Raw genomic sequence first — 26,002 nt, 5'->3', positions numbered from 1 at the left:
GTTATCCAGCTATGCAAGCCTGGCTTGGCTAATGACAGGCAACACACCAGAGCAATCAAAAAGTATTTTTTTTTTAATTTAACATACTGCCCATTCAGATTTTCCAAAGTGCTTTACAGTCACTATCCAGAAGAAACTGCAAAACAGCAGAGCACTGAGGGAAACACAGCATCTTGCTGCACCAACAACCCAAATGGCACCCTGGAACTTAGGACAGCTTTTCTGCAGGATACAGAGCTAGTTCACCTGCGCAGAGATGCCGAGGACGTGCAGATTTTGACACCACCGCCAACTTTCTCAGGTGTTTCACCAAGATGGGCACCCCAGGCAGCTCCCCCAACACACAGCCATAAGCACTCTTCCTCAGCTCCAAGAAATAGCATCGCGCCTGCCTCTCGGCCCGCATTTCCCGCCCCATCCGCGCCCTCGAACACCACCATAAGAAGGCAGAAGAGGGACACCGGAGCCGCGGTGCCTTCGGGCAAGGGCGGCCTCGAGAGGAGGCGCCGCGGCCAAGCGCGGCCCCACACGCTGCGGAGCTGAAAAACGGCTGCGCCGCCGCCACCTGAGGAACAAGGGCGCGAACCCCGGCGCGCAGCCGGATTGGCTCTCGCGCCACTCTCGCGCCGCTCTCGCCCGCTGATTGGTGAGCGGCTCCCCGGGCGCCCTTTCTCTTGCCGCCGATTGGCTCCCTCTTCCCGCCCAAACCTTGATTGACAGCTCCCCGTGAGGCCGGGTTGCCGCCTCGGCGCGGAGATGGCGGCGGGTGCGGGGTGTCCGGACCGCAGCTCGGAGCCGGGGCATCTGTTTGCCCGTGGTAACAGCCGCACAGGCGGCAGCGACACTACTTCTCTCCTTGGCAGCGCCACAACGTGGCCCCTGAAGCGCTACGGCCGCTTCTTACCGCCATCGGACGGCGACGACGAGGAGCAAAGAGGCACCTCATGGAAGGTGGGGCGGAGAGGGCAGGCTAAGGGCCGCTTCCCAATGGCCGCCTCTCCCTGTGGTGGCCCCTGACGGCCCTTCCCGTCCAGCTGAGTTTTCCCGTTTTCCTGCCCTAGAGCGGTGTGTGGGTGTCTCTGCCCTAACTGGCCGCAGGAGGGCTGTGCACGTGCCTTTTTTAAAAAAAAAAAAATAAATCCTGGCTGCCCAACACTGTTATTTAGTCTCATACGCTCATTAAATTGTCTAGCGCCTTATATAGCCTCGGTCCCTGGATCTTAGCACCCGATATTGTGGGATTGCTGGTGGGTTTCTAGCTGTCACCCACACTTTTTAAAGCTACAATAAAGCTGGATGTGAAACAGTGTAGATAAATCAATGTAGAATAATCTGTGAAAATACTAGGCATCTTCCTTCTTCTGAACTAGCTTGTGTAGAGGTGGCTGGGCTAGCTCTGTGCTGCAATTCAGGCTGCAAATATGAAATAAATGCAGGAGCCAAGAGATTCTGCTTCATGAATTACTAACAACCACTTCAATTATGTTGTAGTAGCCCATTTTCTTCCTTCTTTAGGAGTGACTTGTGATATTAAAAATGGCTGAAATCTATGGCTTAAGTTGGAAGAGTTCATATGGTTGCTTAGATTTAAGAAGCTGAACTCTTATATGGAGTTGTAATTTATAAGAACTACTTGAACGTGCCTGCTTTATTTGGGATTGGAGGGCAATTTGCCTTTCTGAGAAGTAATTCTGTATGTTTGATTTCAGGCACCTCCAGTTAAAACAATTTGTTTTACACCAGAAATGGAATACGTGAATTCTGAACATTGTAAACGTGCATTTATAAGGCTATATATATGTGGGTTTTTTTTGGTCTTTGTTTTAAAAGGTTTTTGAGTCAAACGAAGAATCAGGCTATCTTATCGTCACCATTGTTGTGTCTGGACATTTCTTTATTTCCCAAGGGCGAGCAGTATTGGTAAGTTTTTCTTCCTCCTATGTAAAGAACATTTCTCCATGCATTTATCCAAGCATCAGTCTTGACTCCTTTTCCCTTTTTAGCTTCACGTTCTCTCCGGTGAAAGGAAACGGGCAGCTTTATTTTGCTCATGGAAAACTTCCTGTGGTGTTTTTTCCTCTGTGTTCTGTATGTTTGTTAGAATAATCTGAATATTTCATACTGAAGTACAATGTTTTTTCTATGGCTCTAAAAATGTAGAATTAAGATTGGTGCTGCTGATGTTGAAACATGCTTTTGTTTTTATTTTTTCACGTGATTCTTCTACCTCAGCAAAGAGAGTAAATATCCTGTTAATAGGTTAAAATGCAACTATAATGTGAAAAAATCTTGCAAGATTCACTGTATAATCCAACGAGTATTTTGCCAATACTTGTTAGCATTGTATTTCTATAATTTGGTTTATTTTTTTTGTTTCTTTTTATATTGGGTTATGTGGTCTAAGATATGTCATTTTAATATTGTAGGCACAACAGCAACTTCAAAATTGTATTAACTGGATTTGCTGTAGCCTTATGTTTCAGGTACTAAATTGCAAAGATTTCACAATGATGCCAAAGAGGTCAACAGAAACTCCATTTTGAAGAAATTGGTTTGATGCTGAGATTGCACTATGCCTTGTGATAGAAAAAGGCCTGTGCTGGAAAGTGGGATCACTTGTGTTCCGTGCCTATCATAGATACACAGTGATGATAAGATATAGGAAATGTCTGATAAATAGTAGAAAGCTGTTATAAGCTATTGCAAAATACTGCACTCTTAAGATAGAAAAAAATCTACACAGAATCTGTAAGAGTGTGTGCTGTAGATTTAAATACATACAACGCTATAAATTATATTTTCCTTTGCACCTTAAAAGGTCTTTGTACATACGTCTTCCAAGCCTAGGTGAAAACGGGATTAAGACAGAAGGAGACTTTGGCAGTTTTTTCTTGGTCCGGTTCTGGTTTAGGTTTGAGACTAGGACATAATCTGATCCTATGTCAGCATAATGCATAGGGTGTGATTCATCTGATAAGAAGTAAACATCCATATTAAGGATGTAGTAATCCTTTGAAGTAGCTTTTCTGCTACAGTTTTCCTGCCTTTGGGCAGATTGCTCATTTCCTCCAGTTGTATAATGGGAAGTAAAAGAATTCAGGTTCTGAATGCCTAAATGAGAAATTCATAGTTAGACCACAAGTCAGCATGCGTTTATAAAACGTTTTATGAAAGAGCTGGCAGTAATGATGGCATGTTAGTTAAAATGGATATTCACATTTGGCTATCACTATATTAAGAGTGGCAGGTACTAGGTAAGGCCTAGAAGACATGTCATGGAAGTCTTAAAATATGTCTCTTTTTTAATACTGGGATTTTATGTTGACTATGACAAATTATGCTCCAAACATAGTAAGATGGTAGGTTAAATAAAGTGTTTAAGCATCTGCAAGAGAATAGTAACTAGATATCAAAGAGTGTTGTTTGTTTGTTTTTAATTTCTCCAGGTAAATAGCAAAACACTGAATTTGAGCTCAGTAATGTCTCAGATGAACTCTAGAGACATGTGGGATATGAGATGGTGCATCACTAACGTAGCGAAACACTCTAAGGCAATAGATGAAATCTTGCAATCTCCCTGTCCAGATGGCATATAACAAAAAAGTTTAATTATTGGGCAATTTATGTTATTGCTGCAGAAATAACCAGACTATAGAAGTAGCTAATTTCACTGGTTCTGTCTCTCTGTGGTCTCCTGCTCCTGGGAGTTGTCAGAAACTGGTTACAATATTTAAGCAGGCGTGGCACAGCCAAGCTCATATAGTCTTTGCAATTGTCACAGACCAAATCTTCTCGCTGGGTGTTCATTGCAATGGATGTTTTTTCACAAAGGATAATGTGAAATGCACAGGTTTCTGCTCCAGAGGGAATGCTCCAAGTCTGATAGAGTTCTGCACTTGCAGTGATTCAACTGATGTTCTTGCTGCGTGCTTCATTCGTTCTTGCTGGCATGGGCCTCTGAGTCTCTCCTTTTAAATGCCAAAGTGTTCTCCAGCAGCCGTCTGCTGCCTTACTCGCTTGCAGTGGAATTCCCTCTGATGTACTTACAAAACTATTTCTTGCTATGTAGTAACTACATCTTTTAAATTGTTGAAGTTCAGTCTTTTGATCTATCTTCCAATCCCTTCTTTACAGACCCTTTGATGTACAATAGGCTCCTGGTTTTGAGGAGGCTGGATACCAACTCTGTTGCTTTGTGCCTTATACAGCTGCAGAGGAAGACAGTGAGGCACAAGATCCATACATAGCCCTGTTCCGTACTGTCTGGGGGGCTCATGCATGAATTTCATGGGACTTCCATTGTCTGCAGAACCCTGGAGAAAAACAAATCATAGGTGACATTATTCTCTTCATAGCGTACCGTGAAGACATTTTGCAGTTTACAGATATTAAAGAATGATAGAAAGGATTTTCTGGGAATTATGTTCCTTGGTTTAAGCATGGTTGGTCTAGTTAGGCTTGGTTTACTGTGAGGGTGTGATTTAAGTCAAGGGCTACCATGCTAATGTTTTGAATGACATAAGACTTGGTCTTAATGTATTAAATAATATGCGTGTGTGTGTGCGTATATATATATATATATATATAAATAAATATATATATACATATATATATATCTCCCAAGCACTGCTCCTCAGAATTTCCTGCCTGGTTTGATTTTCCTGAGACAGTTGCTATTGATAGAAAAATAACCCATTTTTTAAGATTATAGAACCTTTTTAGAAAAGTAATGTTTTTCTCATGGGAGAATATCAAGCAATCACCAATATGTAAATAAATAAATTGCAATCTGACACCAGCAAATTTTCCCTCAAGGTCAGTATCTTAGCCACCAGTTACAGACAGCCATTTGAAAGAAAAATGAAGAAGTTCAGCAGTGGACAGTTACTCTGTTGTCACAAGGACCATTTCCTTTTCAACTGAGTAACTATATTTTATTTTTCTAAAATTTCTGTGGATGGGTAATAAAATGTAATCCAAGAATGAACTGAACTGGTAACTAAATTTAGAAAATCATTAAATGGTGGATTTGCCAAATAATATTATTTTTTGCAATAACATTTTGTAGTAGTAAGAGAAGAGCAGAAGCCTCCCTCTCCCCTGAGGTTTTATTTTGAACTATTCTGAGCAAGAAGTTTAAAAACAGAAACCCCCCTGAAACGCACAAAAATGTCATCTAACATCCCTAACAAAGAAATTTTATTAATTGGACACTTAAAAATGAACAATATTGCACAATGAGCTATTCTTATCTCTTCTGGTTTAAAATTGGCATGGAATATAGTTATATCAGTGCATTAGTGGATTCAGACTATCTTGTTTTGTACCTTCTATTTTCTTTAAAAAGATAAAATTGAGAATGTCTGTTCTTTAGTGGTGTATGTATTTTACAAAAGCTAAAAAGAACCCTTTTAACTGCCTGCAAGTTCTGCTTTCAGCTGATAATATTATGGCTGGATGCTTTTTTAAAAGTCCAGCAAAATATACAAATCACATAAATCTCTGAACTTCAGACTTTTCTCTTTATTTTTGTGTTGTAAATGTTAGCATTAACAGAAGTAGTGCTTGCCTAAACTTGGTACTCATCAGCTTTATTTGTTAATTTTCTGCAAAACTGATCTCTGTTGGCGAACATTCTAGTGATAGCTCCAAATGTTTGCTCTCTTAGTGATTCTTCTCTGAAACATTTTCATAGCCAGTGTTGATTTATGTACTAAAATACAAAAATTATTCCCTAGAGCATATGCTGTAGTCAATGTGAAAACAAGAGGAGATAGCTTTTGTGCGAGTTGTTTACTCAGTGAGGGCTCTTGTTTAGCGTCTACCTTTCAGTAACACTCAGCTTTCTCTACATCTCCATATGCACACAAGTGAAGTGAAAGACATATTCATAAATATAAAATCTGTATTTAATTGATGGTTGGATTAATCCCTTCCATTCTAGGAAAAATATTTAGGCGTTTCTAACTCTATACCAAAAGGCTTTCTCTACAGTGGACATGCATAAGAAAATTAAAAGGAGAGAATCTGTAAAGCAGGAGTGTAGGAAACCTTTTATTTTACGCAGCTAGAGAATTGTAGCTATGTAGAGCCAAGTGAGTTGAGTCTATGGCTCTTTTATGATCCATCTCTAATACTTTGAAAGTAGCAATATATCTTCACACATACTAATCAATTTTTTAAAAATATATTCAGTAGACTATAGAATATTTTAATGAGTGTTAAAATGGTAGGGTATTTGATGAATTCCTTTCTAGCAACTTTTTGGCTAATGGAATTTGCAAGACTGCTTTCTTGCCAGAAAGAATTCAGCCTCAGCGCTTATTTTAAATCAGTCAGATTAGTATAGAACCTTGTGCTTGGTATGGTGATGTGTGGTGAGGTGCTATAGCTTTGACACAATTGATTATAGTATTTGAGAATACTTCAGAATTGATTATTAAAGTTTAATTCCATGGTACTGTAACAAATAATTGTGTGTAACTTTGGTGTTTCCATCAGTCGCGCAAAGAAAACCAACAGTTTATTTTGATGGGTAAACTTGGGAATGGGTATACCTCCAAGATTGTTTTAAACTTGTTTTAATGGAAGTGCCAGAGACTTATTTGAAATTGTCTTAATAAGGAAACAACTGTTTTCCTTTAAAAATACAATCTGCTTCTTGTGATGTCAGATAGAGTGAAGCGGAGGGTAAATGGAGCTTTAAGGATTGGAACATTAAAATCCTTTATGTGTAATGCAAATGAAAGTGCTTTTTCCTTTTTTTTTTTTTTTTTTTTTTTAAATAAAAAGTTCTTAATTTGGAATCAATTTGCATAACATTTTTAGCACATGTTTTTGCTGTAATGTGGCTGCCAGATTGCTTATCTTGTTATGTGAAATCTCATTCTTCCATGCTGTGGATGATAGGATTTCAACAGGGACATCTCGATGGCATATCTGGCCATTCCTGGCCATGCTGTGAGGATGCATCATGTTCTGTGTACCATACACACAGCTCTTACTTTGTCTTCTTTCCTTCCTTTCAAATCAGCACATCATGAAAATTATATTTTGGCTTTTTATTAGATGCAATTAATTCTGATGCTGGAATTCTTGGTATCCTACAAATTAAACAAATTAAAATTGCGAAGCAGTCCTATTAAATGGGATGAAATTAATCCAGAGTAATTGATTTGTGACCTGAACTTTTGGAGTGTAGACTAAATGTCCTTAGTGCCCTCCTGGTCCCCTCATCACTTCTAATAAGCTAGTAGTGTTAGGGGATACAGTAGATTCTAACCTTGCTAATTTGGCAAGCATTCAGCAGAAACATCTATGTTCTTCATGCTGTCTTTGCAGTGCCTAAAACTTGGGCACTTTTTAGAGACTTATGATATGCATTTATGAAATATGTTTACCCTGTGGTTTAAGTTTAGCATATGATATTGATCTAGGGAAGGATGCATGAAATATAGACATTTAAAGAAGAAATTGGGGTGTCTTAGGGTTTAGTCCTGCAAAGTTTAGAGTGCCTACAGTAAAGTGTTACCTGGTAAAGATTGCTCAGGTCCTTATATACCTCCAGAAAGGCTCTAAGCTGTAACCAAACAAGTGCTAGCAAACATGTTTCATAGGTCCTCTAATCACAGAAGTTCAAACAGCTTAAGAAGTGCATGCCTTCACTGTATCTCCCTGCTCTATAGTAGAGTACATTGAGTTAACAGTGTCATCAATAGGTCTGCAGTCCCTTCTCCCTCTACCTTTGCAATACACTCTCTCTATTGATAATATATCAATATCCTGTTCACTGGGCTCTGATCAGTTTTCATTGTCTTATAAAGTATTTTTTGTATATATGTGTGTATATATATATATTATTAAGTGTCAATTATGAAATTTGAAGGTTTGCTCTCAGCTAGGAGCTTATCTTTGCTGTCCATTCCATTGCAGGACTGTAGTTGTCGGGAAACTCTTTTTAGAAACCTGATCTCTAGCTGCAGGTACCCAAAATTCTGTGTCCTGGGCGCCTCTACGTGCTGCATAGCCATGCGGCAGTACTTTGGTTACTTCTACAATATGACACTGAGAGGGTGTCTTGGTGCTGGCACACTTGGAGTTTTCAGTCTTTTCTGCAGGTGTCTGTGGGATCAGAGTACATCCTGATGGAGGGCTGTGGGCACAGCTTGCCTTTTAGCAGGGCTCCATTGGTAGCCTGTGTGAGATGTTGTTCCTTTTTTCTGGGTCTCTATTGACTGCAAATGTCAGGTGTAGCTTTAGCTGCAGGAGCAAACTCACGTTTATTGCCTGTGTTCAGAGCTTTTGCAGTTATGTAAGTAGTGAGATGCTAAAGCAGGAATTCACTCAAGGACAAGGTGTTTAAGGTACAATTGAGAGTTTGGGTGCATGGAAAAAATATCTGTGGGTTTGGGTGGGAATACGAAATATCTTGGAGCTGCATGTGCGCTGCCAAAATTGCAGAGGATTTCATGGGTAGGCAAAGGGTTTGGGGACTGTGTGATGACTGCACCATCATGGGTGCACCATCACTGGGAATACTGAAATGCAGTAGCTGGGTTTTCATAGTAAGGGCTTTACAACTTCTGCAGCTGGTTCCCTAGTAATTTAGTCCTTTAGCTCATTTTCTTTCTGTAACTTCTGCAGTTGCATTTAACCTCATGGTTAGCACAGAATGGTCACAGAATGGTTAAGGTTGGAAGGGACCTCTAGACATCATCTAGTGTAGCCCCCCTGCTCAAGCAAGTTATGGAATGCCTGACTGGAAAGGTAGAAAATCTATCTCAGAATGTTATTGATACAGGCCTAAAATGACACTTTTTTTCCTCATGCAGCTGGTCAGAAGAATTTTTTTTTTTTTTTTCCCCTAGGGATCTGACTTCATCAATACTCAGGAAGAGATAAACTTAAGGAATAAGTAGAAACTTGTCACATATCCATTGAGTCTTGGGCCTCTTCTATGCTACTTTATTTTCAATGTCAAGCACAAAAAAGGCAGAGGAGGAGAAACTGGGAAGTATCACAGATGAGCAAATGTTTTCAAAAATACTTTACTCTATTTAGTCTCTATCCAGTGATAGAGAGCACTGATTACATAGGTTGGATGTTGATGAAAATCCTGCCCTCAACCTCTCTGCTGTGATAATGAGGCTTTGACTGTCTCTCTTTTGCCATCTTACTTCAGTTAGCTGCCATAGATATCCTGCCTGAAAGACACTGGAGTATTAATTATTAACACAGTAAAGTTCCTTTGATCTCACTCTGAACTCATTTCCTATGAACGTGCATTCCCAGTCTGTGTGACACCCAATCGAATCTTTAATTCATTATACAAGGCATACATCCATTCTGAATGGTGAACTGCTATGTTTGCCCTTCATCAGTGTATTATAAGTGGTAGCTAAAAAGGGAAGAATGCATTTGGTGTTTTGGGTTTTGGTTTTTTTTTTGGATATTGTTTATAATTTAAGTAGGCAGAGTATATCCTGCTTGTGATATAAAGAAATCAAGCATTTTGTTTTAACTTACTGTCTATACACAGTTTAGTTTCATTTAAAAGCATGTATGCTGAAAGAGTGTGAATCCAGAATAGCTGTCTGCTATACAAAATATTAGAGTAATATATATTTAAGAAAATGCTTTGCCTTGCAGTTAAGTTTGCCTAACTACCTTGCGGTAAAACATAGAATAAATAATGTTTTCTCTGTTCACATGTTGTTTAGCATCTCATTTGAGGTTGCTAAATAATCTGATAGAAGTATTAGTAATAGTAGGCAATACATACCTGGGCCTCATTATTCAATACCTTCATGAATGCAGAAATATAAAGGCAGAACAAAAGTATTTTCCAATAAGTGATGGACCAGACAGGTATAAAGCTAGATCAGCTTGGTTATGACTTGTCCTGGTTCCAGAATATGGTAGGGAAATGTTCCCTAACTCCACTTTATTTCTCTCTAGGATCATGAGAGGCTTAATGTTTTTATTAGAAAAAAACAGAAAATTGTTTTGCTTTAATGTGACGTTATTGCAACTATTACCCTGGAAAATGAGATGAGGAGTATGTGCAAGATTGAATGCTAATGTTCTTAGAGAAAAAAAAAAAAAGCTCCCTTTTATATATCCAGATCATAAACATTTGGGGTCTTTTCCTGACCAGTTTCATGTTAGCATTCTCTCTATATTCCTCATTATTGTTACACTACTGCTCCTCCTTTCTCTTTCCCGATACTGCTCAGCAAAGCCCAAGTCTGGGCTCAAAGCCCACGTTACGCAGATATGGATGTTGTGTGCAGTAACCACGGCTATCCTTGTTCTTGTCTCTTTGTTTGTTTGAACTATAATGTTGTCATCTGGTTTCCGGAATGTGTCCCATGCTTCTTGGATGCTGGCAGAGATCTTCTAATTCTCTAGCTTTTGAATAATGGAGCAGGGGACAGATTCGTAGTGGTCTTCCTCCTGGTTGCCCTGAATTTGCTTATTTAACTTCATATGCTGATTCATAATTCTCTTACTAAGAATGAAATAGATACCATTGTTATGTTGCCCTATCTCAAGCAGCCCCAAATATAGTCTTTGCAGGTTGAGGTAATACACAAAAAGCCATGAGGAACAGAATGGAGTTTCTTAATATTGTGCTAAATCAGGCTTATTTGCTTTTTAAAACTGAGAAAATCTAGAAGATCTTGATTGGAGTGTCACTTAATGTTGTAAACAGTTTAATGACAGAGTTCAGTCTGAGTAGTTCTGTAGACCTGAGTTTGTCCATAACTTTCCAGATAGCTTTTTTTTTTTTTTTTTTTTCTCCAGCAGAAGAGCTCTATTGTATTGCTCGAGTATTACACTGAGGCATTCCCTTTTGGGTTAGCTATTCTTAGGTTTCTATTTATTTCTGCCTGGCAATATGGAATCAACCAGGGGTGCAAGAATAAAGGAAATACTTTGTGCTTTGTTCTTCAGTTAGCTAATTAAAGTCAAAGTTAAATTTTAGTTAATTAAATTCTGCTATTGGAAGTGAATAATTAAAGTATGTAAGTAAAAAATCAAAATTTTTTTTTGTTTCTTTTTCCAATTTGCTTCACCTTAGAGAAAGGAGGTATAAAAGAATGGCAATCTGGGAAATGTCAGTGAAGTAGTTAGTAGGAAAATTAAATGTTACCTGCTATTCATGATCTCTTTGAAAAGAGTATTTTAAAGAGAAAACATTTTTCTATGTCTCTGAATGAAAGGAAAAATACTATAAAAGTAAACTTAAGAGCACAGCTATTTTAAATAAACATAGTTGGTGTGTATCAAAAGCAGTACTTGAAATGGACAGAGCAAGCTCTAGCATGCCACAAGTTACTGAAAGTGGCCTAGTAAAAGAATGGGATATTGGATTTGCTTCACCAACATTTTTTGGGGAGCTGGCAGGGGAAGCAGCGGGAGAGGAAGGGCGAAGGGGGAGTTTCCAGTAGCAGGCAGTGCTTGTAGTGCAACACAAATGACTTTCTAGGTTGGTTGCCCAGTGCTCAACCTGGGTGCCTGCCCAGGGCAAGTGTTTTTGAACTGGCCTGTTTGTTTGGAGGAGATATGGATATTCCCATCAATCTCATCTAATTAAAAATAGTTGCTCAATGTTTACTACTTGAAATTAGGGAAATCAAGGCCTTGTGCTGAGATGGAATTCACCTCACGTTGTGTTTTTTTTTTTTTTTCTTTTTTGAAAGAAATACAAAACAAACTCACTTGCCCTAGTGAATTCTAAATAGTGATAGTGTTTACTCTCCAGCTCACTTTTATAAACCCTGGAAGGCACAGGTGTGTGTGTTTTCTGTTTTGGGGTTTTTTTTCTCTCTTTTTTTTTTCTTTATAAATTCCAGTATTAAATATCTTGTCTTTCTCTCTGTTCTGGTTAGAGAATCTACCTCCTGCCCCATTCAAGCTCTTCTGCTGCCTTTTCTGCAACCAGTTGTCCATCTTGAATGCACTGTAGGCTGTACCTTACTAATGTAATTTCAACTCCATTTTCCTTGCTTGGCTCCTTTACATCAACAATGAACATAGCACTGACTGCTAATTGCTGTAGATGGATGTGCTTGTTAAGTATACCTTTAAATAACTTCCAGTGCACACAAATTAAATTTGCCTTTTTGTACTTTGTGCAACCATGTACTAAGCCATCACACCGGTGGTAATAGCTGTAGGTGCTGTTGACAGCAGGTGAAGTACTGCCATGCTATGCACAAGCATCTCTTCAGTTTTTTTCCTTCCCAACAACTGTAGTGTTAAGTCCCCAATTTCCTTCCCTTAATTCAGACCTCCTAGTTTGAACTGAGCCAGAGGTGAAATTTTAGCCTGGAGGATGTACTACTGCTATTCAAACTCATTACTCTGGTGAAAAAGTATATGACAGCATGAGCCTTGCTGTGGATTGGCTACCTAAACTAGCACCTCAGTCTACATGCCATGAAACATATGCCACTCTATGCTTCTTGTGTTACTTACACTCTTATTTTACTCTTCTTAGTATGGCTCATCATGACACATTACCAATGTCTGCTGGGCAATTTTAATAAGATGCTGAATTCTCCTGAGGCTTTTTCAGTTTTCAGTGCATTTGGTCAGGGAGATATTGTACACGGTTGGGAGCTACATGTGCTATATGACTCTTTGAGAGCTGAAAAGTGAAAGTAAGTATAAAAAAATCTCCTGCAGCAATATGGGAGCTACAGCCTTTCTGAATTTGCAGCTGAGTTGTGACAAAACTTATTGTAAACTCTATTTGCATTACAGTGTTATATTTGTGGCTGCTAGCTTGCTGGCACTTATCCTGATTTGGTTTGGGAATTGTTTCTGGACCTATCCTATTTGTAGTTTCTGCTGCTTTGTTTTCTGGAGTTATTGCTGCTTTACTGGTTTGTCTTCAAGAGAGTGACCCTAGATTGGAGAGGATTTTGTGTTTATAGGGAAGGAGGGTGCCTTTAGTGTGGTGGACACTGTTTCAGCAATCTAATTGCATTGTGTATTGTGACTGTGGAGTACTGACTTAGCAAACAAGATGTTCTCTTCCAGTGAGGATGTCTATTAAGATCCACGTTCCTTTAAATAACTCCTGTAAGCATAGAGGATGGCCTGGCACTTTCCTTCCATCATGAAGTGAGGTCATCTTATTCTTCTGACCTTGAGGCCTTTCACACCTCAGCAATTCCTGCCTTGCAGCATTTTGAGTGCACTCAGTGCTGCCAAGTGACTGCCCTGCCTAACCTGCTGTCAGGGCTTTTCCAAAAACAGTGCACAGGAAAGTTTTCTTCCTCTCACCTTAAATCTTTTGAGACTGATGCTTGCATGTTCTTCCCATTCTGGAGTCCGTAACAGTAAATATGTGCTCAGCAATGAGTCCTTGAGCCAGTTTGCCTTCAGTTCCAGCCATCAAGGTTTCTTAGACATGCCTCTCAAAAGCCCAGTTCAGTGAAGGTCCACATGCAGCTGCTGTGTGAGGCTGTAGAGCCAGTGTTGGCACATTAAAAGGGCAGTGTCTTATTGCAGTGACTCCTCGTACCAAAGCAGAATGGCAGGCATCTTCCTAGCCTGGACCAAAGCAGGACGGATATTGATTCTGGCAGAAATGCAATCTGGTGGTTCAGGATTTGCCTCATTTGTGAATTTTTGTGAAAAGTCACAGCAGCTGAAAAGCATTATTTGTTCAGATAAAAGAAAGAAAGCAGACAAGGAAATTCTCTCCAGCCTTCAACTTTGACAAATAATGACTATGTGGCAGTCTGTGCAATAACTTAGTCCATTGCCCTGCAATGTTTATGTGATGTTTTCAGATTCCTGGGATGTTTTTACAGAACACTAAGTGGTCGGTCTTGTTTGAAAAGACTACCAGGTAACACAACTGAAATACAAAAATATCCTTATCCAGTTATAAAAGCTGCTGCTTGTTTACCTGAATTCTGCCTGAAGAAAAGGCCTGTCTAGGTCTTAGATAGTTGCTGTCCCATTCTCCAGGTTTGCCTGCCCTCTGCTGCTCTCCTAAGTAACTTCATGGGATACAGGAGGAGAATTTAAAACTCTCCATTGCAACTGTTTTATTATGCATATCAAGGACACTTAATATATACATACTGAAATATATATGGAAAGTAATATGTACGCTGATACAGTGCTGTTGCTGGAGCTATAGATTCTAATTTAATTCAGAGTGTGGTAAAGAAATAAGTCAATTTTATGCTTTCCATATACTTTTCTATTAGGTTTACAGATAGTAAATTTTTCAGGTTTACTGAAAAATAAAATTTAAATTTGTAGTTGTTGGTTATTTCTGACATCTTAAGTACCAGCTCTTTTGAAGTATGTGGTAAATACTGCTGGCTGGCTCCTTAGCAAAGGAAGCTATATCACAGTGGTCTGGAATTCACAGTGACATGTGCCTCTGCACTGGGGGCCCCAGGAGACTCCTTGGGCCGCATGGTGGGAGGTCATAGGGAATCTTGGTATGTTTAATACAGCAGAATAACTCCCACAGCTATGCAAGATACACATACAGATGTAAATGAGCTCTATGAGTAATTAAATTTTGTAAGATAACTTGAGCATTTACTTCTGAGTGTTGCATATTCGGTGTTCAAATAGATTGCTTTCTGCTTCATTTCAGGAAGGCTTTTCATTAATTGATTCCCACAAGTGGTTGAAAATAGTAAGAAGAGCAGACTGCTTGCTGTTTGGGGCAAAGTCAAAGGTCAGAAGAGTTGCTTCTAATTATTCCTAATAGTCATGACGGTTCTGTAGAGAGTTCCTACTGTTTGAGTCATTGGGACTACTTTCTAAGAGTAAGCAACTAAAATATCTGGTCTGATTTTTATTTAGAATTTGCTCATCTGAATGTATAAAACCTGAAAACGGGCCCGTATGCTGACAGCCACACTGCCAACCAGTAAAAAAATTGAGATTCATTCTTGTGGCTTACATTTAGATGCTGCTTATCAATCATTTTGAACTGCATATACAACATCTCCTACACTGCTGATTAAATTTAAACATTTCTTTGCTTGAGAATGTGTGAAAAATAGGTTAATTTTGTATGTATTCCTCCTGTTTCTCACACTTGCCATCAGGGTTACATCTCAGAGAAATGGTATTTCCATTCTGGCACCTTGCTCTGGCCAACTGAATATCTAAACTATCTATTTCCTGCAGAGCATCGACGATAACTTTTTGACGCAGGTTGTGGAGGAGCCGACGAGGAGAGGTGGGCTACTGGACCTCGTGCTATCAAATAGGGAGGGCCTAGTAGGAGATGTTAAGGTGGGGGGTAGCCTCGGCTGCAGTGACCATGAGTTGGTGGAGTTCAGGATTCAACGAGGAGGAGGCAGGGCTGTAAGTAGCCTTGCAACGATGGACTTCAGGAGGGCCAACTTTAGCCTCTTCAGAGACCTCCTCGGTAGAATCCCATGGGCTAGTGCTCTAGAAGGCAGGGGGGCCCAAGAGAGCTGGTTAGTTTTCAAGCGGCACTTCCTCCACGCCCAGCAGCAGTGCATCCCTGTGTGTAGGAAGGGAGGCAGAGGGGGCAGGCGACCTGCGTGGATGAGCCGGGAGCTTGTGGCAATGCTCAAGCAGAAGGCAGCGGTATACAGAATGTGGAAAAAAGGACAGGCCCCCTGGGAGAAATACAGGAACGTAGTCAGGGAGTGCAGAGATGCGACAAGGAAAGCTAAGGCACGTCTGGAAGGCAAGCTGGCAAGGGACGTTAAAAATAACAAAAAAAAATTCTTCAAATACATTAACAGCAAAAGGAAGATCAGGGAGAACGTGGGTCCGCTGGAGGACGGGATGGGCACCTTGGTTACAAATAACACAGAAAAAGCAGAGTTGCTCAATGCCTTCTTTGCTTCGGTGTTTACCAAGGGCAGCCCTTTAGAGCCCCAGGCCCTAGAGGCAAGAGAAGAAGCGGGTGGAGAGGAAGACTTGCCCTGGGTAGAGGAAGATTGGGTCAGAGAGCACCTAAGGAACCTCGATACCCACAAATCCATGGGCCCTGATGGGATGCACCCCAGAGTGCTGCGGGAGCTGGCAGATGCCATAGCTAAGCCGCTCTCCATCATCTTTGAAAGATCCTGGAGAACGGGGGAGGTGCCGGAAGACTGGAAGAAGGCCAATGTCACGCCAGTCTTCAAAAAAGGCAAGAAGGAGGACCCAGGCAACTACAGGCCAGTCAGCCTCACCTCCGTCCCCGGAAAAGTGATGGAACGGCTCATACTGGCCGTTGTCTCCAGGCACATGGAGGACAAGAAGGTGCTCAAGAGTAGTCAGCATGGATTCACCAAGGGAAAATCTTGCCTGACTAACCTGATAGCCTTCTATGATGAAATGACCGGCTGGATAGACGAGGGGAGAGCGGTGGATGTCGTCTATCTCGACTTCACCAAGGCTTTTGACACCGTCCCTCACAACATCCTCCTGGGCAAGCTCCGGAAGTGTGGGATAGATGAGTGGACAGTGAGATGGATTAGGAACTGGCTGGATGGCAGGGCCCAGAGAGTGGTGATCAGCGGTGCAGAGTCTAGTTGGAGGCCTGTGGCTAGTGGGGTCCCCCAGGGGTCAGTCCTTGGTCCAGTCCTGTTCAATTTATTCATCAATGACCTGGATGAAGGCACAGAGTGCTCCCTCAGCAAGTTTGCTGATGATACCAAACTGGGAGGAGTAGCCGATACCCCAGAGGGCTGTGCTGCCATCCAGAGGGACCTGGACAGACTGGACAACTGGGCGGTGAAAAACCTCATGCAGTTCAACAAGGCCAAGTGCAAGGTCCTGCACCTGGGGAGGAATAACCCCAGACACCAGTACAGGCTGGGGACTGAGCTTGTGGAGAGCAGCTCTGCGGAGAAAGACCTGGGTGTCATGGTGGACGACAAGTTGACCATGAGGCAGCAGTGTGCCCTCGTGGCCAAAAAGGCCAATGGGATCCTGGGCTGCATTAAGAAGAGCGTCTCCAGCAGGTCGAGGGAGGTGATCCTGCCCCTCTACTCAGCCCTGGTGAGGCCGCATCTGGAGTACTGTGTCCAGTTCTGGGCTCCACAGTACAAGAGGGATGTGGAGCTGCTGGAGAGAGTCCAGCGCAGGGCCACAAGGATGATCAGGGGCCTGGAACATCTGCCCTATGAGGAGAGGCTGAGGGAGCTGGGCCTGTTCAGCCTGGAGAAGAGAAGGCTGAGAGGGGATCTAATCAGTGTATATAAATACCTCAAGGGAGGGAGTGCAGAGGATGGTCATGGTATCTTTTCAGTGGTGGCCACTGATAGGACTAGAGGAAATGGCCGGAAACTGAAACATCAAAAATTCCATAGGAACTTAAGGAAAAATTTCTTAACAGTGAGGGTGACAGAGCACTGGAACAGGCTGCCCAGAGAGGTTGTGGAGTCTCCTTCTCTGGAGATCTTCAAAACCCGCTTGGATGCAGTCCTGTGCCACGTGCTTTAGGTGTCCCTGCGTGTGCAGGGGGGTTGGACTAGATGATCTCTAGAGGTCCCTTCCAACCCTAAGCATTCTATGATTCTATGATTCTATGATTCTAAACAAACAGTCATTTCCTGGGCCCTGAGGCTGGGCACAGTAGTGTCTGATTAAGGCATCTGGTGTTGAAGCTAATGAAAGAGGTCTGGAGTTCTGGTCTACCCTCAAATCTCATGAAAAATGGTTGGTTAGCCTTCAAATAATTAAATGGTACTTGCTTGTTTACTAACTTACATGTAAAATCTCAGTTTTTTTAGTTCTTAAACAAACTCTGGGAGGCTACTTACTCAGCTCTGCTGAGCACTTGACAGGTTATTCATAAACAAAGATTGTTTCAAAATGAGAACAGCTCTCCTTGCTCCCCTGATACTTTCTAAGTTTTGTTGCAGAAAAAAACGCTGCCTTCAGTTTAACTCTTTAGACTGGACAAGATAATTCTTTTTTAAGGTAGAAACAGGAATTCTGGAAGAGATTTTAAGTAGTTTGTTTAGTAGCTACTAGAGACCAGTTTTAGCTCCTGCTATCATTCACCGGACTATTAAGGAAAAAAAACATCCCCAGTATTCAAAGCTCTTCTAGTAATTCTCCCTGCCAGGAACTCCTGTGGGAGGTACAGACCGGGTTATTATAATCATATATAATTGCAACATCAAGGCTAGCAGAAAACTGTACCTAGGCCCGTTTACTCCGGCTAATTATACAGTTTTATATCTTTATAAAAGATGATACAGACAAAACACTGTAGTTCAGAGGAACGCTTTGCTAATTGCAAAATATAAACACATGTGAGGCATAATATCCATTTTCAAATAAAAAGTTATCACCTCAAAGTTATTTCAGAATAAACCTAGCCTGATCGTGGCACTAGGAAATGCAAAAATAAATATCTCAACCTATGTTAATTTCACAGGTTCTTGTAGCCTGAAAATGCAATACTTTTGCTTTCTTTTTTTTGTCAGATTGCTTAACAATCTAGGGCATTACTGGAGAGAAGACTATGGACCTGGTGCGGTAATTAGTTTAGGTGAATCAGATTCAGTTAATAAAATGGTTAATAAAACCCGCTCCCCACCACAGTGTTAAGGGATTCTGCTGCACCTCAGAAGAAATATAAAATCAACATCACAATCATTTGGAGGCTTGAACAAAGTTTTGAAGGACTTTCCACTCCGTCTTAAATGAAGTCAATGCATCCAAATGCCTGCTTACAATATATTCTCACAATTTAAAATGGATTTAGTGGTATTACAGTGGTCATACGGTTTCTCTACTTTCTAACCTAAATGGTAGCTGGAGGAATCCCTGAAATGCTCTCCATGTACATATAGTTTCTGTGCTAATCCTTAAAAAATTTGAAAGCATTGCAGGAAGCTAGCCACAGCACAAAACGCCCTAGGTTTTATCTCTTATAGACATTAGTATCAAAGGCACTATAAATCAGAGAGTCAAACACTATTCTTGCATAGAGTGTAGAAGGTGATGATGGGGCATATGCAACTAAATATTTTACTAGCTATCATTTATGTTTTCCCTTTTTGTTTTTTGTTCTCATTTGGTCATTAGGACAACCTTATGATGCACTACAGGCCTTTCAGTCCTCCATTTTCTGTGCAGTTTGCTGGAGCTCAACCTTTGCAGAAATTTCTGTTATTATATAGCACAACAACCTGCATTGGAGGTTAACTCTGTCCAGTATTTTTGTTTAGTTTTTAATATTACTTCACAACTTGGAGGAATGCTATATTTTATTAAATAATGAAAAGATGTTCTCCATGAGCCTATATTGCAGGTATACACAGAACCTGCCACATTTCAGGGTTAAGGGCATCTGCAGAGAGTCAGAATCTCACACTAATAGAGACAGACTAGTGATTCCTGACAGCATCACTATCAGAGCAGTAGACCTGCAGCTGATTTATTTATTTATTTATTTGGTATGAACCTTTCCAAGGGCTGGAACAATAACATAAATCCTTATCTTTAGCTTGAATTCCAAAGGTGACTAACTTCGTTGCCATTTCATTTTATTATCAATAGCTGGTCAGAGTTGGCTTCTTGTTTTAGAATACCATTTGGAGCAACAACAACTTAAATTCTCTGCAATATTTGTGTTTAGGAAAGATAAAATTAACTTGCCATTGCAAGAGGATTTATTTTTACTTATTTTAGAAATGGGAATCAGTTCTTCATGGTTTGGCTATTAGAATAGACAAAGATGCAACAGGGAAAGGGGGTTTCTCATATTTAAGCTGGTGCAGTGATCCAAAAACTCTCACTTTCTTCCTAATGATAATGAATGCAAGTCTAATTAAATCAAAACTAATCATAAATTAATTTCCCTTTGCTTTTAGCAGCATGAATGCCGTATGTTCCGTGTCCAGTTTGGGGGAGATTCAAAAGAGCAGATGCTGGAACACTGCTCTAACTGTGTGCAGAAACTCACCGAGTATGTACCAGTTCAAGTGACCGATGAGCAAAGCCAGATGCTCTATCAAAATCTCAATCAGCTGGCTCACAGTGAAAATCAAGTGAAGAACTATGAACAAAATGTGTCCATACTGCACACAGTAAGTAAGCAAGAGCACATTAGATTTTCCAGTCAGAAATAATTAACGCTTTGTGTTAGATCCGTAAATGATACTAGTGCACCTTTGGCAAAATGATCTTTTGCAGCTACTAGAAACTTCTGTGAAAAATGAGAAGCAGGCTATCACTAAAGTCTGCTAAAAGCAAGTTAAAATAATGTTTCCTTGGCTGATTATTGCTGTTAGGTTGTTTTAGCTCTTAATCAGTTAGTGTTTTCCAGGGAAATTATTTTAGGTCTGTGAGTTTCTTGTTGTTGTCTATTATTATCATCAGCCCCCTATTATTAATGAAAAAAATACTTTTACTGGACTTTTTTTTTTTTTTTTTTTTTAAGAAAACAACAACTGAAGCTTTTTGTGATTTAAAAAGTCATTTTTTTTCTAGGAAATACTCTGTTTATTTTTTCATGCATCTTAGCTCGTAGATTCTGGTTGAAGTCTGAAGATTTCCTTTTTTTTTTTTTTTTTTTTGGCACAATACCTGAACTGTGCAGAGGGTGCCAAAAATAACTAGAGCGATGCATAACTTGCAAACTAACTTGCAAACTGTATTTAATGTTTCAGGAAAGTGAATTACTATTACTCTTCCTGGAAGCCTAGATGGGAAAATTTGGGAAACCCAAACCTGACATTCAGTTAACGTGCAGGGTAAAATAGGTAGCGAATTGGGCTGGAGTTATCTAAGAAGAAGCTATTGAAGCTGATTTTAAGCTTCCTGTGTTCTCAGTGTCCCTGATAGAAAGGTCAACAGCATAACGCTCAAAAGTTCTTCAAGCTCCTCAAGCCTATTATAACATCAATCACTTACCTTCTCTGTAGCCTCAAAAAGGTGAGTCATAACAAAGGTTGATATACACAGTTTGCATTATTATAGGATTATAGCAGGATGTGTATGAAATGAGGGGGGAAAAGAAGGTGGAAAAAGCTGGGGTTTAAGCTTCTCAGCTGGGGAGCCTGAAAATGAAGGAAACAAACAACTGGTACAGGGGCTCAGGCAAGCACAGGAAGGCATTACTGCTGAAGAAATAACAAGAGAGCAACATGCAAGAGACACTCCCCAACACCCAAGCATAGGCAAATATGATTTTGTTAAATATATGCTTTCTGCTTAGGTTAATAAATATGAATAGGGGACAGAGGATAAGAGCTGAATGATCACCAGGAAAATGTTCCCACACTTTCTAAGTGTCCTTATTTAAGATTGCTGGGAAGCACCTGGCCACATTTCAGCTAAATTTCACAGGATTAAAAAAAAAAAAAAAAAAAAGAGCCATTCAAGTAACTAAGAATTTTCTTTCTTTTTTTGTTTGCATACTTCTCTTTTGCAGTCACAGAATCTATAAATACAATAGTTGCATCAATTCTAGCTTAACCTGATACATGTTAAAATGATGTCAGGGTAACAATAAAATGGTCTCCTCTGTAAGACAAAATCCTTAGGGAATTAGAAAAAGCAGATGATGTTTCTGAGGGTGATCCACTCTTGAGCACGTACTCCCTTGGGCACCCAGAGGATCACTAGTTCTCAAAAACATCTCTGCAGCTAACTCAGCGAGGACAACTCTGGGGCATATAATAAAATATTGACCACCAAGTCCACACAGGGAATCTCAGAGTCTCCATTTACCTTATTTTTGAGATACACTCTAGGCAAATCTTGGAATACTGAAAAGTACTGGTAAAGAAAATGGGGAATAATACATTGCTAAGTTAACTCACACCATTTCCCAGAAGGTGCATGAAAGAAAACCTTCAGCAGTTGATGTCAGATTTATGGGTTCAGCTTGAAGCAAACTGCCTCTCCTTTGGGCTTTACTCATTTCCTGATGAGCTAAAACAAAGAATGGAAGGTAAAGAAGGTAATGGCAGAATGCCATTAAGCAATCATACTATTGTTAGTCATGCTCACTCCGGAACCTTGCCCTGAGTACAGAGATGCGAACCTGAACTATATTTTTGGTGGTGTGACCCTTAAAGTAAAAAAACAGGTTTCTGATCAGCATACACATTATTTTTTAGGTTTTCTTTAGTTGGCTTGGACACGACAATTTAACTATAGATTCGTTATTTCATGTATTTAAAACGTAAAGACTGAGCAGATGTGAAATCAGGTTTCAGCCTTTTTGCTACATAAGGTAGCTGAGCACATTCTCTTCCTGTTACCTCTAAAATTGGAACTTCTATTCCTTCTTGCACATACCCACACTCTTCTTGCCTTTATTTGCATTTGATATTTTCCAGACAGATGAGCCTTTAACAGATTCATGCACAAGCTTTGGAGAAAGAAGATCTATAACAGAGCTAGCACAGGTAAAAATCTCATATTTGGGTCCTGTAACTTCATTTCTTTAGCAGGAAAGAGAGCAAAATATCTTGTATCCTGTAACAATCTGACAGAAGGCTTTGGTAAGCATCAGGATGCTATCAGTAAAAATGCTCGCTCACTTACAGCCATGCCAGCAAAAACACAGCATCTTATGTAATGATCTAGACCTAGGAAATAAGCTAGAAAGAAGGAAAAAAAAAATCATACTACAAACATTTGCTTAAAAAAAACCAAAACTGTGCCAAGAGCAAACAAATACTCACATGCCACATCATCCAAATAAATGATTTTGTCAGTGTTCCACTCTGTAGCTATCTCTGCAGTTCCCTGCAGTTACAGCTTAAGTCTGAAAATATCAATTACCCTTGATTCATAGCAAAAGCATCTGTAATTCAACTGCCAGTTTCACCAATAAGTCCAGGGTAGAAGGGTGTTAAAAATAGTTTGCTAGTAATATGATTTTATTCTGTATTATCTGGAATTTACAGTAACAAGGTGTTCTAATAGTTCTATGGCTTCTAATTTGTTTTAATTGCTTCTACAAATTCCCAATGGATCTTTCTTATACTTTTTTCCTAGGGATAGAATGATCTGGTCAATGCTTCTAATCAGTGGTTTAAGGGCCCATTCCTGTGTGCCCCATTACAAATATCTCTAAATTCCCAAACGTTTTTAATGATAAACAGACCTACCAAACACTTTGTTTCATGAGAGTTTTACAAGTTTATCTCCATGACAAGAGCTGTATACATGCACTACTGCAACTACCAACAGTTTTTTTGCTATCCAGATCTGTGAATCATATCTTAGTAGTTCCAGTTTTGCTGAAGTATGACAATAATTTGCAGGAAAAAAACAACATTCACTTAATTTTAGTACTAGCAACAAGCTCTAGTTTTTATCTGCAATTTCAAATAAGGCAGTTCCTTCCTGCCCCAGTAGTAACTGAGTTGATTATGCAGTAGAACAATGTTAAGAGTTTGCTAGGAAATCCATAGCTACGCACTGCTGCACAGCTAAGTCGAGTGCAGACTTAAGCTGTAGCTGTTACCTACCCACAGCTAGTTTAAGTCTGACAACACCCTAAGTATGTTTTCTTGCACCTCTATTTCAGTGTTCAGTACACTTCTTGTCTGCAGTAACAGCCAAGGGGATTTACCAACAACCCGAGTGGCAGGCTCAGGGCCATTCAAACCTCGCTGAGAACTGATGTTACCAGGGGACAGGTGCCTGGAACAGAAGGAATTAGTGACATTGGTTGCCCAGGACACACTGGATACCCTTCCTGGCCAGGACATAGTTTAGATCTGGGTTCAATATTCAATATAGAGTGATCAAACAAGGCAGAGCTTGCCTTTAGCAACTCTATTTTTTTCATAACTAAGCTTTAGTTTAAGAGACAATACTAGGAAAGGCAAATTAAAACCTGCATTATAAAAGAAAAACTTCAGCCTTTAAAAATTCCTACTGTCACGTGCAAGGGTAAGGCAGGTGCTTGATACCTGCTTGTGATAAAGAGACCTGTCACACGCTGATTCATCCATTTCTTCTTGGAAATGCTACCAAGTTCCCCAGCACTCAGAGATGCCTTGATGTAGTATTTTTCTCTACAGCATCCGCTGTTTCTCTGCTTTCCAGACAGCTTAATACAGCTGTGCTCATAGACGGTGTTTCCCCATCTCCTGTGCACAAGGTTGCACTAACCAAGCTCATTCAGGGGGGAGTTTATTTCCCTATTTCTGAGACATAACCTTTCACCTGGCTTATTTGTGCTTTAGAATTTAAATTCCTTACTACCACCCCCTCAGGAGACATTTTGAGGTCTCCAATCACTGTTTAAATGTTAGCAGAAGCTTTACTTCAAGCATTCTCTTTACTAGATTTTTTTTGAACACATCCAACAGACATTTTTCTCTATCATTTTTTTCCTCATGTCATGGTCTTGAGTACTGCCCTGTGAACCAATACCAAGATGAGCAAAAATACTAGGATCTATTCCCCCCTGCTTCCCCAGTCAAACATGGATATGCTCCAACTGCTAGTGTGCCCAGGCCATCTGGCACTTGCTCTACACTGTTATGTGTTTAAGCTATGGAAACTAGGGCCTGATTTAACAGTTTATAACAATTTTAACTTCTTCAGATGGAGAGGTTTAGTCCACCCTACACTTCCCACATTAATACATCAAAAAAAAAAAAAAAAGACAAAATTGACTTTTGAGGTTCTTTCTTTAAAACAAGATACAGAGTAACGATGATTAGATGTTTCCCCCACCCCCAAATAACAGAGCATATATTCACCATGATCCTTAGCTGCCTCTGCATTAGACAAGAGCAGTTTCAGCCTTCCCTCATTTCTACTTTCCCATGCAAAGTATCCAAAAATCACTGGTCGTAACTGGTGCTCCTGCTCTTACAACTTCAGCAGAGAGGGGTAAACAGAGCAAGGGGGAAGGGAAGGCTGTAGGGAATATGCAGCCTAAATAATGAAAAAAAAATTCTGGTACACAAAGCCTTAGAGACATTAATGCATACTATGAATTATGCAGTTTAGAAAGAGCAGCAACACTGCCTGGAGTAGGGCCCAGTGGAGTTGCCCTTAACCAGTGGAGTTGCTCTTTATCTAATATAGTCACTTCCTGCGGGGACAATCGGTAGCCAGCCAAAATAAAGTTTTAGTCAAGCTGGTTCACAGAGGTGTCAGAGGCCACTCCTAAGCACTTTCTGTGCTGCTGCTGTTACCAGCCCCTTAGATTTGTGCCTTTCTCCAATGAATCCCAATGGATAAGAGCATCTCCTACATCCAATGGAAGGTAGTTAAGGCTTCCTCAAGAATCTTCCAGTGATTATCTTCCCTTTGCTGCTAGTTTTACATTGAAGTGTGACATAACACACACGTTTCTTCCTCTTATCAACACCACAAGAAAAATGGGGGGGATTAAGGAAGTGTCAAAAGAGAGTGGTTGGACAGGGATGAAAGCATTTGTTTTCAAAAGTCCCATACATTACCTGTAAGAGAGCTCTTGCTCCATTAAGGTTGTGGAAGCTAGAACTGCCAGAGCTCTATTTCAAACAGCATTACATACACTTCATAAAAGATTTTTTTTTTCTCCTTACACAGAACACATTCACTATGAGGCAAAGTCACCATTACCCAAAAAAAATGCCATTTCCAATTTAAATAACTGCAAGCTCCAGAATTCAAAGTTGCATAAAAGCTATATTAGAAGTGGTCCGAAGTACCAGAAAAGCAGTTACATAGAGACACCGTGTGCGATGGAAAGTATTCAAACAGCGTGTTAACAAGGCAGATGCGTCTTTATTAAATACTGAAGGGAAAAATCTGATGCAACTGAATCGTTACAAAAAACATGTAATACTACCTTTTATGTACAAGGTTAATACAACACCTTTGTTTTTACTTCTGCAGTCTGTGCTGAAATCGAAGGCTGAGCTCCCCCTTGTGTATCGGCATTCTGTGTGGAGTGCACAAGAGCTGGGGCCTTTTATTCGCTTATGTCTCATGGATCAAAATTTCCCAGCTTTTGTGGAAGATGTGGAGAAGGAATTGAAAAAACTAACAGAAGGTTGAGAAATATTAA

General features: G+C 40.2%; 1 protein-coding gene across 1 annotated transcript; it reads left to right on the top strand.

The window, feature by feature from the left end:
• Window positions 1-756: 756 nt before the first annotated feature.
• REC114 (REC114 meiotic recombination protein) lies at window positions 757-25,992 on the top strand. Its single transcript, XM_088538190.1, is given in 8 exon segments — window positions 757-951; window positions 1,831-1,920; window positions 14,636-14,719; window positions 19,845-20,057; window positions 22,317-22,383; window positions 22,932-23,049; window positions 23,051-23,145; window positions 25,943-25,992. Coding segments are annotated over 8 exon segments (912 nt in total).
• The last annotated feature ends 10 nt before the right edge of the window (window positions 25,993-26,002 follow it).

This window comes from Tinamus guttatus, unplaced genomic scaffold (assembly GCF_059628265.1).
Source record: "Tinamus guttatus ecotype Peru unplaced genomic scaffold, ASM5962826v1 Tinamus_guttatus_pri_ptg000942l, whole genome shotgun sequence".
In the NCBI taxonomy this organism is placed as follows: Eukaryota; Metazoa; Chordata; class Aves; order Tinamiformes; family Tinamidae; genus Tinamus; species Tinamus guttatus.
This window is presented reverse-complemented; position numbering and strand designations above follow the sequence as displayed.